At 41.3% G+C, this 13,686-nt stretch overlaps 1 protein-coding gene across 3 annotated transcripts in view; it reads right to left on the minus strand.

The window, feature by feature from the left end:
- The window catches only part of NPTN (neuroplastin), a 29,899-nt gene extending 16,512 nt beyond the window's left edge, over positions 1-13,387 (minus strand). Inside the window, exons 1-4 of one of the 3 annotated variants that reach the window (XM_034409573.3) lie at positions 12,937-13,259; positions 6,615-6,962; positions 1,836-2,004; positions 593-687 (exon numbers count right to left, since the gene is read on the minus strand). In XM_034409573.3, the coding sequence (XP_034265464.2) occupies positions 593-687; positions 1,836-2,004; positions 6,615-6,962; positions 12,937-13,030 (706 nt within the window). In that variant the 5' untranslated portion in view covers positions 13,031-13,259. Of the gene's footprint in view, positions 1-592; positions 688-1,835; positions 2,005-6,614; positions 6,963-8,011; positions 8,043-12,936 lie in introns of those variants that run through there. The other 2 variants (XM_034409576.3, XM_087878266.1) reach the window with 2 other exon arrangements.
- Positions 13,388-13,686: the final 299 nt, after the last annotated feature.

Consider the following 13,686-nt stretch of genomic DNA (forward strand, 5'->3'; position numbering starts at 1 on the left):
CATCAAAGTAAAATGTTCAATAATTACAGAGTAAATTAAGTCCAAATATAATCCAGCAAAGCCTATAGCAAAAGTCCGGCAATGCAGAATGGCGTGGAAGCTTTCAGCTTTGTTCATCACAAGGCTTGGCTGGCCACCACGCTCCCTTTTATACCCTGTGGGGTGTGGTCCAGTGACTCAGCCTAATCTCTGGCACGCCTCCTCTTCTGTTGCGTGCGCTTATCTCTCTGACGCTGGCGTGGATCCAGCCAAGACTCATCCCTGTCACTGTCCGACTGCGCCTGCGCGGGGATACCTGGCTCCTGGCCAATCTCTTCTCCGTCGGGAGACACCTGAGGCATTGCCAGAGAGGAGGGTCCTGGAGAGGGAGGCCCAGCCAACTCCTCTCCTTCCCTTTCGGAGCCTTCTTCCTCCGATAAGACGGGCTCGGGGGTCAGAGCCACAACAGATGGGTGAGCACTCATCAGCTGTGAAGACTGTGACCCGGAAGCACTAAATAAAATGAAGCGTTCCATGGGGAATTGCAGGGAGAGAATTTTAGAAGCTAAGCTAAAGAGGAAGACAAAGGAAATGAATTAAGAAGTATGGGTACCTTTCACTTCTATTGTAGCATTTGCTGCTGGGGAGCCATCAAATATAAATACGCAACAATATTCCCCTGAGTCGTCAGCTCTGGCCTTTGTGATTCTGCAAAGAAAAAGAAACAGGGATCGGAATAGGCGGTGACAAATCAGCCAGGTTTACGAAGCCATAAAGCAGGGGTCCTCAAACATGGCAGCTGGCTGGAGAATTCTGGGAGTTGAAGTCCACAAGTCTTAAAGCTGCCAAGTTTGAAGACCTCTATCATAAAGGCTCAGTTGTTTCTAGGTCATTGGGTAACACAATAAAAAGCAGTCCAAAATATTCAAGACCTCGTACCAGCTTCTTTGCTGGAAAACTTCCAAAATGAAACGTTTCTACATGAGAAATCCTGAAAAGAGTGCTTTCCCTAATATTTTACAGAGCCAATGGGGACGCAAGTTCTGAACTATTTTAAAACTATTTTTTTTAAAAAAAAAGTTGGGTTGGGATGGATCGAATTATCACATAGACTTTAAAGTGAGCATAATGTACTGGTAGTCCTCGATTTGCAACAGTTCATTTAGTGACACAATCGTTTTTTGCACTTGCGACTGTTGCAGCATCCCCGTCAAAATTCAGACGCTTGGCAACTGGTTCATACTTATGACCGTTGCTGTGTCCCTGGGTCATGTGATCTCCTTTTGCGACCTTCTGACAAGCAAAGTCAATGGGGAAACCGGATCTGCTTAACAACCGTGTGGCTAATTTTATCAGCTGCAGTGACTCACTTAACAACGGTGGCAAGAAAGCTCGTAAAATGGGGCAAAACTCACTTTAACAAATTTCTCACTTAGCAACAAAAATCTTGGACACAATTGTGGTCGTAAGTCGAACCTGTATTCTGCTTGTTAATGGATAAAGAAACAAATAATGCATGGCTTCATCCCCATCTTGTAAAGTTTTGGATATTATTTCTTAATGCAGGGATGGGCAACTGTGGCCCTTTTACAACCTGTGGACTTCAACTCCCAGCCATCTCAGGAATTCTGGGAGTTGAAGTCCACAGGTTGTAAAAGGGCCACAGTGCCCACCCCTGTCTTAATGTCATTCTACGAACGTCTTGAGGATTGGATATGCACAGCATCTAAATCTCCTTAGCTAAAATCGCTAGTTTTTGATGATTAAGAGCTGTTCAGCTACTACATTTTGTTCAGCTGCTTCCGCGGAAGCGTCACTGAATTTTCAGAGATGGAAAAATTGCTTTTCAGACTTACTTGTATTCTGTCGTGTTTGTGTTCTTTCTGGTATTTGGTATCTCTTCTCCGTTTTTCACCCAGTAGCTGTGAATGAGGGGGCTAGGGCTGGTTGTGAGGTTGCACTGTAGAATGATAGGAACTGGAGGGAAGCTAATGGTCATCTCACTACTGGAATTGATCCTGGGCTCTAGAGGAAAAGAAACACATTAAAAGGGCTGTCAGTTTTCACCCGACTCAAATGTCCTACGTGGCACAATTAAATGGCAGAGGAGTTGGGAGAGGAAAAGAACTACATGTGGAAAACAACTTTACTAGCTCAGATGGCATCAAGGTGTACAATGAACAGCTGACCAGTAGAAGGAGGGGAAAAAAAAAAACACAACAAGGACTAGTCTACTGATACAAAAGGGCGCAAAAAAAAAAAAAAAGAAAGAAAGAAAGAAAAGAAAGGAATGTATTTTGGTATTCTTTTGTTTTTTAGCCTAACTAAGGGGAAATTAAAAAATAAACAGCACAAGAACATATATCAAGCATTCAGTCTAATCCGTTTTAAAAATAAAATCTTTGGGTGCTTTCACATATCGTTCTAGATTGAAGGATCTTGCTGCAAGAGAAAGACACCTAATAGAATACAATGCTGTATGCCAAATCCCCCCCTCCCCCCAAAACAGGTATTAGCAGGGCCAGTCTTCTAGGAAGCTTGCAAAGAAAATTGTGCCATTACACCCTTCAGTGTCTCAATAATGGAAGACAATTTCAAATCACCCATTGTGTAACACAGATTTTGAGCTATGATGAAACAAGCCAGGAAACAAAGTTTATTTAGCTAGTACCCCAAACTAGAGCTGGTACCATTTTGGAATCAGCAGCAACCATAAAGTTTTGTAGCAAATCTACCCTTGTCATTTTCTATGCTACAGAGGACACCTATGTAAAATGGTGAGTAAGGAACCCACCCCCTCCCCTTTCCCAGAGTTTGCCTTGCCCCTAACAGCATTAACTTCTTAGACTCCTGCTGTGTTCCTTAGGATCCCTTTCCTACCAACCCCTTTACCTAAGAAACAAAGAAAAGAGGTTGAAACCCTTCCCCCAATTAACATATGGATTTTCCTGTGATCTGCATTCAGATTACGTAGTATTTGAAAGTGGAACTGCACAGGGAAGCAAACCAAATTTACATGTTCAAGTCCTTAAAGCAGCAAGGTCTTTTTTGCAAGGCTTGGGCAGAGATTCCTGGCTATTTACATGGGGTTATATTATAATAATAATAATAACAACAGATTAACAGAGTTGGAAGGGATCTTGTAGGTCATCTAGTCCAACCCCCCCCGCCCAAGCAGGAGACCCTACACCATTTCTGACAGATGGCAGTCCAGTCTCTTCTTGAAAGCTTCCAGTGATGAAGCTCCCACAACTTCCAAAGGCAACTTCTGTTCCATGGGTTGATTTGTTAGGCTCCAAGTAATGCACCCATCATAAATCGAACTCCGAGGCATTGCTTCGCTTCAAAGAACAAATTTGACGTGACATGATTGCTCTCACTGTGAGAAAATTCCTCCTTATTTCTAGGTTGAATCTCCCCTTGATCAGTTTCCATCCATTATTCCTTGTCTGGCCTTCGAGTGCTTTGGAAAATATATACAGCTACTTTGTCTTACTGGGTAGAAAGTGGTCACATTCCTAATGGATTGCTATCCCAACCTAAACTCCCATGTCCTGCCACTAAGGAACGTGTGTGTTATCATGATACACAGTCCCAACACAAATCCCTTTGAAGCATCATCGTGCAGGTCAAAATGTACTTCATGTGTATCAGGCTATGCAGTCTTTTATCCTTCCTTTATATTTATGCTGTGTTTTATACTTTAGATCTTTGGAATCCATCCAATCCAACAGTATAATCTTTGTTCTGCAATTACATGTGTTCAGGCACAGACTGTGGGATTAAACCAAGTATCGGTAGACCCCCCCCCTTTTTTTTAAAAAAAAAAAAGACCCACTGCTAAGCATTTATTCCATGCCAGCATCTCAAAAGATGTAGTACCACCCCATTTAAAAATAATTGTGTAAAGGAATAGTGTAAGAATTTGAAAGACTTGTCATGATTTACTTCTGGCACAGAATGTTTGCAAATACATTTGATTTTATGGATGGTTTTGACATATACATATTATCTTCAGGAAGAGAAAATAGTGGCAGGATAAACATGCTGGTTACTGTAACAGAGAACAGGAGAGATTTAGACATGTCTTGTTAGTAGCATATGACTGTACCTACATTACCAAATCCACGATTTATGTGACCAAATTCATGAAAACCTTCATCTACTAATACTCTCAAATGAGAATTATCCTCCATAAACATAAGTTATATCCAGGTTTAATATGGCTTTATTCTAGACTGAAAAAAATCAGCAAATTTAATTAAATCATAAAATGTTCAACTGCAGCTCTCCAATTAGTCCAGAAAAAGGAAATCTGATTTTCTACTTGCCCATATGGAAGACTTCGTGTATTTGTTCTCACTGCAGCCGGAACACTAGGAAATCTCACACTCAGTGGAAAACATTACTAGAGTTCCTCTCAAATTTATTTGGAAAATTCCATTAGTTTTCCATTAATGTGTTAAAACATTTCCTCATAAACTCACCATTCAGATTAAACAAAATTAAATAAATATGCAAGGTAGACAGAGGCACTTGATGAAGAATATCTACATGCAATATGAAATACTGCACTAATAATATTTGTCAAAAACACAAAGAACTCCACCCAACATAGACATTTATAAATCAGCCTTGCATTCTCTAACCTGATGCCAAGAACCATATTGGCTAGAAATTATGAGGATTATAGTCCAAATATACCTGAAGGACATCCAACTAGGTAAGACTGATATTATATTTTCCTACCAGTTGTTAAAATAAGAATTAGAAACAAGGCAAAAGGAAGTAAATGGGAAAATACTACACAAGACTTTGGGAGCAGAGAGTATTTATCTCCTAGAAATGGGCAATACAATACAAGCAGTTGTATTGAATTCTGGGTTTCAAAAATTTATTCTGCTATATTATAAAAAATTGCTTTCAGAATACTAGTTTTTAGATTGATCCCGTTTAATGCACTTTAGCAAAATAGTAATATAAAACTGATAGTAAGACAAGTATGCAATTACTACTGGAAAATCACACTGACCATCCAGTATTTCAAGTTGTTAAAACTGTATCATAATGCTTGTGTATAAGGTACATGTCAGCATTACACATAATTGATTCTTGGTTTTTAATAAAATAACCCTCTACTGTTAGCTGCTCTTACTGCCAATTCCTAACTAGAGAAGCATTATCTCATAAAAAAAAAGAAAAGGATTTGTATGCGTTCCCTGTCAGGTGTAGTTATATACTGCAGGAAGTTTTTTTAAGTCTTTTATAATAGGAGTTTGTATGCTGTGCAAACAAAGCATCATAAACAAAGCATCTATATCCTAATAAATGTATACTTTGTACTGTTCTGTTTACACACAAAAAAAACATTTATGGTACAGCATTATCAGAAATCCAGATTAAATTACCAGATTTATTTTCACTGCATGGCCCAGGAGAAGGCTGTAAACCACAACAAATAAGAAAAAACATTGGGAACATTTGGGAAGCTTACAGGCCTCAACTAGACGAAATAGTTCTCCTTCCATTGTTGGCTTCCCAGTATTTAGGATATTTTTCCTATGAATCAGGAATTAATCCATTAACATTAGTAGATGTTAATTGCCTAATCCCCCAAGAGGTTGTCCAATCTTTTCTAAACATGAAACTTAATGTGTGCCGAATATTCATTTTTATTGTAAGAATTTATATGCCACCTTTCAAAATAAAAACCCTCCTGTGATGATACGTATTAACTCTTTATTGCCGCTTTCTTCGCAATGCAGTACGATTCATTGGCCTGTTTCTCTGGGCGATGGGGCTGTTCCGGAACAGACAACATTTTAGAATGTAATCATGATTTCTAAGCCTTCTGATAGAATCAATGGTTTAATGAATAAGTCGGTTACAAGATCACCCCATGCAATTTAGGAGACATAACTTGAGTCTTACAGGAAGGAGGTGAGAAAGAAAAGGCTTGTATTTGTAAGTAACCAATAGGCTTCAGATACACCAAGGAAAGTACCGGTACTATAAGCAGAGACTCAATATCTGGGAAGTTTTGGTATGTATGTTGTTTATAAAAAGCAACTTCTGACTTAAAGGGAAAACCCAACATTTTTCAGGCAATAAAGGTTGCAGACGAGAGTCTATGGATTGAAAACCAAGAAGAAAAGGAAGGCAATTCCATGATATCCCAATAAACGAAATAATAATAATAATAATAAAAAGAAATCGTTAGGTTAAGAATTAACGCAAAATAGAAAAGGCACTCATGGAGAAACTAGGAGAGCACAAAGCCTACTATAAAAGGTAAAAATAAATAAATAAAGAGGAATAAAAGCAAAAGGAAACAAATATTCCAATACCAGCTTGTTTTCAGAGGAACTAGAAGACAGTTTCAAAGATTCTCCTCAATATTTCTGATCCTAGGAAGGAGGAGACACATTAAGAAGGTGGCAAAAACACACTTGACACGTCCACAAATGAAGAAATCAACACACCTTTCCCCACCACCACACACACACATACACACGCAACAAAGACAATCGGTGGGTGATACTAAGGGTCACAAAAGAGGTTGGGGGGGGGGAATGAGGATCTCTGGGAGTGCCTCTAGAGACTACAGCACTACTGCTCTGAGGAACTGAACTCACTCTGAAGGACGCTTATAGTAGCCTGGGCTCGTATCCACGTTATGGCGGGGTTTTGCCTCAAGTCATTCCTTCTGGGGTCGTTGCTCGCCCTGCACTCATATGTCCCAGAGTCTTCCAAGGTAAGACGAGTGATTCTCAGCACGCTCACGCCATTCACCCCGTAGGCAGTGTTAATGGTGACACGGCGTTTTCGAGCACCGTCCCACAGCTGTTTGAAAGATTCAGCCCGGTTGACTTCAGCGTACCACCACTGGATCTCTGGGGTGGGGTTCCCAACCACGTCACAATACAGTTCAAAGGCGTCCCCTGTGAGCTTAGTCTCTGACATAGGCGACTTGACAAACCCAGCTAGAGAGGAAAAGGGGCAGCAGAAATGCCATGACGGATGAACGCGGGTGGGGGTGGGGAGTGGGGGGAAAAAAAACAGATCTTATAAAGAAAGCAAATGAAATAGCAGAAAACACAAAAAACAAAACAAAAACAAAAAGAGAGACATGCCCATCTACAACAGTGGTTATAGTGTGAGTTCAAAAGAAGAAAAGTGAGATTGGCAAAAAAAGCCAAAGTTTAAGGGAGGCAAGCCAGATTTTTAGTCTGCGACAGAAAGAGAGTGAGTCTATTTTTCCTCTTCCTTCCATCTAATAATAATAGTTCCAAGGGAGGAGGTTAAAAACTGGGTGGACGTCTTAAGTCTTATCGGGAATTCTCTTTGTTTAAACTTCAATAATTCTCCTTTATTATCTCCTTTGGATTTAACACTGGGATTAGAAAAAAGTCCTCTATTATAACCAGGGCTCCACAATGCTTCTGCTTTGATCTTTGATCTCTTATTTCAAGCCCAGAGGGATGTATGGTAGCCAGATAAATTGTCCTAAACATCTTATAGCAGCCAACAGTTAAAGAACTTTTGTGTTATAATAATCGTTGTATTACCATAAACTTAAGACTGATTAAAAACAAAAGGACCACAAAGATGTGAAAATTAGGCAAACAATCGTGCTCCTGTTATAGTCACACACCAAATAAAGATCCCATGCCATGTAGATCTCTATTTTTACCCCCCCAAGAACTGAATCAGCATTTTCAATTCCTTTAAATCTTTCAAGCTCTGGAGCCAAAATAGCACAAGTGGGATTTTTCGTAATGACTAAGAATTCATTTGTTCTCATTCCCATGTCCAAGTGCAGCTTTGTGCCCAAGGCAGGATCAGAACTCACGGATTACTGGTTTCTAGCCTAATGCTTTAACCGCTACACTCAACTAACTCTCACTTCATCTAATTAGCTAGATTACACCTAGATCACCAATTACCTAAAGTTGTAAGATTATTTTTCTGTTAGTCAAATGCCACCTAAACTAGACTGCAAAATATTTCAAGATAACGTAGAAGGTGTTACCTGCTTGTTTATACATAGAGTCACCCTGGAGAGTTAAAGAAAGTCATTTTCCTCATATTCCAATATGCGTTCAATCATGAAGTAAGCCAACCATTGTTGGAAATCAACATAGTATATATCAGCCAAGGAAGAACTCAGTTTTTGCCTCCCATTTCACAAAGCACCTCCCTATGAGATCAGGAATCATTCCTGTCACATTTTCCAGTTTCACATTTGGTGCCAAGAAAGCTATAAGACATTTGCTGATTTAATTCTACACTGTTGATCATTTCTTAATAATGTAGCTGCTGGAAAGCTTCTGGTCTTCTAACTAGTGAAGGATGGGATGCTACGGTCTTAAAAAATCACAGTAAAACTTTAGAACTGTATTTTCAATCCTAATTTGGTGAAAAATCAACCGATACAGCTATATATATACATATATATGCATTGTGCTATAATATTCAACATCCACATTTTTGCTTTTACGGTTCTTGAACCCCACCTAGATATGATAGAGTTTTATTCCCTTTTGATAAAAAGAAAACTGCCAAATACAATTGAACAGAATGTCTGCAAATCTAGTTAAGGTAAATGTTTCTGAGTATTGCTATAATCTTGACTAGCGCTATACCTATTCAATAATTTTGAATACACTGGATAGTTTGTACTATCAGCTTCAATTAGTTTCTTCAAGATGGTAATGAATAATTTCTACAGGCAGAAAAGCATTCTAAAAAAAAGCCTCTAACAAAAATCCAAATCCAAGCATGATGTACCTTAAAGTAGTTTTTTCTGCAGGTTCTATACAGCAAGTCATGAAATGGGCCATACTTAATATACTAAATTATTAATGTGACCAAAAGGCATCATCTCACTAAAAGCTGTGCTGGATAATGTTAATGTTGCAGAATCATAATAGAGGCCTGTGCGTAGCTATACGATCCTGCTGAGCCATTCTCCTTCTGTTCTGACGGTGCTGCTAAAATATACATAGCCTTAATAAAAATGCAAACACAACCCTTCCTTTGCTTTGTGCATCCTACATCAGTTAGCAGGAAATTGAGCTGTTCAAAATGAGTTGTGCTCGAGTGATCTTTGTATTTTCAAGCTCGGAGACTAATCCTTTAATATGGTTTCGCAGGGAAGCCGAGAGCAATAGATCCATTTGGTGCTTATGAACAGGCACAACTGAAATATAAGTCATAGAATAGAATTTATATTTAACCACTTCTATCAAGAAGCTTTTGTGAAAGGTGCATAATAAATTTACATTACTTAGCAAATCTCCTAATTTAAACCTTTCTTTGACTCAGACCACTACAACTCTTATAGCAGCTACACTCAAAGACAATACAGATTTTAATTTTAATAGCAATCTCCTGTAGTACAATGACCAAAAGGGAAATCTTTGTTCTTTTCAACATTAATACTATCCACACTAATAATATTTTCAAGGTCAGATGAATGCATGGAAAGAAAGGCCTTCAACCTTGTCTTCACTTTCATAATGTAAATCAATTATTATTCTGAAGATACCTGGTTATTATCATTAACTTTTGCTAAAGCTTTTGCACTAATTCAGTCTGTTTCATCCTACCAAACCAGTTATTGCCATATGTTATTAAAGAGAGAAAGTCTGAATATTTCTACCGTAAAGGATTTGAAACATTCCTTGTTTACATTGCCAAATTTAGGCAAACTAGACAAGCCCTATTCTTCTTGTATTGATCTGCCAGAAAATTGGAATATATCCAAAGCCTGTAAGCGATCAGTCACATAAAGTTGTTCAATTAATTTCTAGACTACAATTTGAAGACTTAACCACTTACTCTACAATTCTGTTACTGTACTAATTCTGCTTGATAGCACACAAAATAAATAGTCCAAACTAGTTATTTGCAAGTATTGCAGGTTTTCCCTTATTTGTACCGTGTTTCCCCGAAAATAAGACCCTGTCTTATATTTTTTTGAACCCTGAAATAAGCGCTTGGCCTTATTGCCAAAAGTCCGATTGGGCTTATTATCAGGGTCTTATTTTGGGGGAAACAGGGTAATTTCTTGTTTTCTAGTCAACTTGACTTAAAGCATTTCAAATTTTGATATAATTTTACAAATTACTAGAGCACAGGAAAAAATGAAAGCCATACACAACTCCTCCTTTAATTTCTTGTTTGAAATTAAGAATTCAGGAATCAATGTTCTATAATTTTCAGAACTGTCTTTTTTTAAAATACTGGGAAAAAAGTGAAGGGAAAAAAAGGTATAATTTGGTATCAAAATAACAAATCAATTTTCTATTACAGTGTTCAACTGAGATATTGTTCCTATATGCTCATCTTTTGGTTTTTTACCTCAAAAATATTTCCTCAATCTTCTTTGGACATGCTGAGCTTTCCTGTATTCATTTTATACTCTCTCTACTGACAAGTGTCACTCACTCGGATGCAAACTCATGTTTCTCACAGTTCTCTGGAGCAGAAAAGATTTTCCATGATAGACCTATCCTGTGTTGTGAAGGAGCACAAAGCATACAGATGTTCTATCTGATCAAACAGAATGCACCCACTATTCAAAAGAGCAGTGTCATAGACTCCTTTAGGAATCCCACTAACATCAGTAAAAAAAGAATGCTTTAATTACAACGCAGACCTCTCTAAGCATTTTCATTGCCGTGTTTCCTTGCTTTATACTTAAGCTATTCTTAGGCATTTGGGGTGTGTGTAGGTGGGGGGGGGAGAAGCTTGGGAATGAACGGAAAGGCTGCAGAAAAACTATAAAATGTTCATTAAAATGGATTAATTTCATTCTTGTTAAACAACTGAAGATAGAAGGACTGGCTTTCTGTCTGGAAAGGGACATAGGAGAAAACATTTTTTGTAGATCTTTTCTAAACCTTCTGGTCCTCCATGAGCAGCAGATTTCCTCCAAATTTTTCAGCTGATAACTATATATTTTGTGTGTTCTGGATTCTTCACCCTTTACTTCTGTTCTGTCCTTTCCTTGCTGCCACCTACCCATATTATTAAACCTCTTGCCAATTTAAATTAATCGTCTCCTTATTGCCCTAACTCTTCTTCTGATACTGCCACAGATTTTTATCTATCTTTTATTGCCTTCCTTTCATCAGCTTCCAGAGACATTCTAAGCTAGACCAGCTATTCTGAGGTTAATAAGTCAGCTTTGTGGCAATGCAGAGCTCTGGACCTGGCCTGCAGAGTTAACAGCCAATCTTGCATTTTGGGGCCATGCTTGGAATCTGAGGAACTGCAGTTCCAACACATCTAGAACATACCAAAACTGCTTTATTCACTGCCCTGTAGCAAATTTTAGCAAGTATCGCTGATTTCCACATCTTCCCTGCCTTTTAGGTCAAAAACCTCTTGACCACCTCTACAGACAATTCAAATAATTTTGTATTTTTAGATTAAAGAGCTCACATACTGCATGCGTAAATAGAGGGCAGTTTTCAATCAAATTTCAGACTATAACTAAAAGCAATACAGGTAGTCCTCGACTTACTACGGTTAATTTAGTGACCGTTCAAAGTTACAACGGCACTGGAAAAAGTGACTTATGACCATTTTTCATAGTTACGGCCATTGCAGCATCCACATGATCAAAATTCAGATGCTTGGCAACTGGCTCATATCTATGACCTTTGCTGTGTCTCTAGGTCATGGGATCACCTTTTGCGAACTTCTGACCAGCAAAATCAATGGGGAAGCCAGATTCACTTAACAACCGTGACTAATTTAACAACAGCAGTGATTCGGTTAACAACTGTGGCAAGAAAAGTCGTAAAATGGGGCGTAACTCACTTAATGAATGTCTCCCCTAACAACAGAAACGCTGGGCTCAATTGTGGTCGCAAGTCTAGGACTACCTGTATAGCAATATTGTTATTCTACTAACCCTATAGCAATAAATGCCATTGGATTTTTGGTGGTTCAGGCTTATTGCCAACGATCCAAGAGCACTTTCCCTAACAGAGCCAACTTAAAGTGCTCTTCCTCTTCCTCATTCTTGCTCCTGTATTCTTTAATCTTCTCCCAGCTAATAAGCAAACGATGAAGTGAAATACCTTCAAGGAAATTTACCCTGGCATCCAATGGCTCCAGTCCCTAAGCTCTTACGCCAACCTCCTCCCACCTATTTTATCTGGGCGTGACAATTCCCAGAATGCTTAGCTGTTAGCTGATATTGCCTGGAGATTGTAGATGTTTGAACATCTGGAGGGGGTCTCAGATTAGGGCAGATAAAATGCACGGCCTCTGGTGACATGGGCCCCGTGACTTCCCTAAAGCTGGCTACCCTTCAAGGACTTTCCCCTGCAAAAAAAACATGAAAAGACAGCTGCACCTTGCTGAAACCCTGGGTAGATTTCTCCAGATCCTTCCTCGCCCTCTGCTAATACAGATCCACCCTGTTGGAGGGGAGGGGAGGGGGAAAAAGGGCGACTCTGCCTTCCCTGCTGCTTCTCCTGCCGTGGCTTCCTTTCCTCTTTCCCAACGTATCCTTCGTAGCAGTGGTTCTCAACCTTCCTAATGCCGCGACCCTTTTATACAGTTCCTCATGTTGTGGTGACCCCCAACCATAAAATTATTCCTAAAACCTTTGAAAATATGTGTTTTCCGATGGTCTTAGGCCACCCGTGAAAGGGTCATTCGAACCCCCAAAGGGGTCCCGACTCACAGGTTGAGAACCACTGCTTTATAGGCTTGGGATCTCCTGGTGGTCTCCCATCCCATCCCATCCCCAACCAGGTCCAGAAAGGCTTGGTTTCGCCCTTCCAGAGGCAGAATTCCTCAGACCCTCCTCGGCCCCGCCCACCCGAGGAGCCAGCCCCGCCCCTCCTGGGCCACGCCCCCTTGTCAATCACCGCCTCAGGTCGGCTCCTCGCCCCCCCCAAGGCCTCCCCTCCCCTCCGGGCCGCCTTTCCTTACCGTTCTGCGCGCCGACCGGCGTCGGCCAGAGGCTCCCCGCCGTGGCCAGGAGGAGCGAGAGGGCCGCGGGTAGGGTGGCTGGGCCCCGCAGCATCGTCCCGGCGGAGGAGGAGGAGGAAGGGCGGGCAGGGGGCGCGGGGGCGGCGGCCGGCGAGGGAGGAGAGGTGAGGGGAAGGGGAGAACGAGAGGAGGAGGAGGAGGAAGACGAGGCGGGCGACACAAGGCTCCTTCGGCGTCGCCTTCGCCTGCCTTTTTTTTTTTTTTTTTTTCCCCTCAGCGACAGCGGCGGAGCGGGTTCCTTCTGCGGCAACGCCGGAATCTCGCGAGAACTCGCCTCTCCCTTCTCGCGAGAGCCAGCCCACCGGAGAGCGCAGAAAGGCGAGGACGACAAGGAGGAGGAGGAGGAGGAGGAGCCAGCAAGCACCGCCCACACGCCCGGCTCTCGCGCGGCAACGTCATGGGGGAGGGCGTGGCCTCTTTCTTTCCCCCCTCCTCCCCGCGCGGCAACGTCACGGGGAAGGGCGTGGCCTCCTTCCCCCAGCGCTGCAATGTCATGGAGCGGGCGTGGCTTCCTTTCCCCGCGCGGCAACGTCACGGGGAAGGGCGTGGCCTCCTTCCCCCAGCGCTGCAATGTCATGGAGCGGGCGTGGCTTCCTTTCCCAGCGCGGCAACGTCATGGGGAGGGCGTGGCTTCCTTCCCCTGCGCGGCAACGTCATGGGGAGGGCGTGGCCTCACTGTCCTTCTCCTCG

The sequence above is a fragment of the Pantherophis guttatus genome, chromosome 13, assembly GCF_059756535.1.
Source record: "Pantherophis guttatus breed Tessera chromosome 13, ASM5975653v1, whole genome shotgun sequence".
NCBI classification, from domain to species: Eukaryota; Metazoa; Chordata; class Lepidosauria; order Squamata; family Colubridae; genus Pantherophis; species Pantherophis guttatus.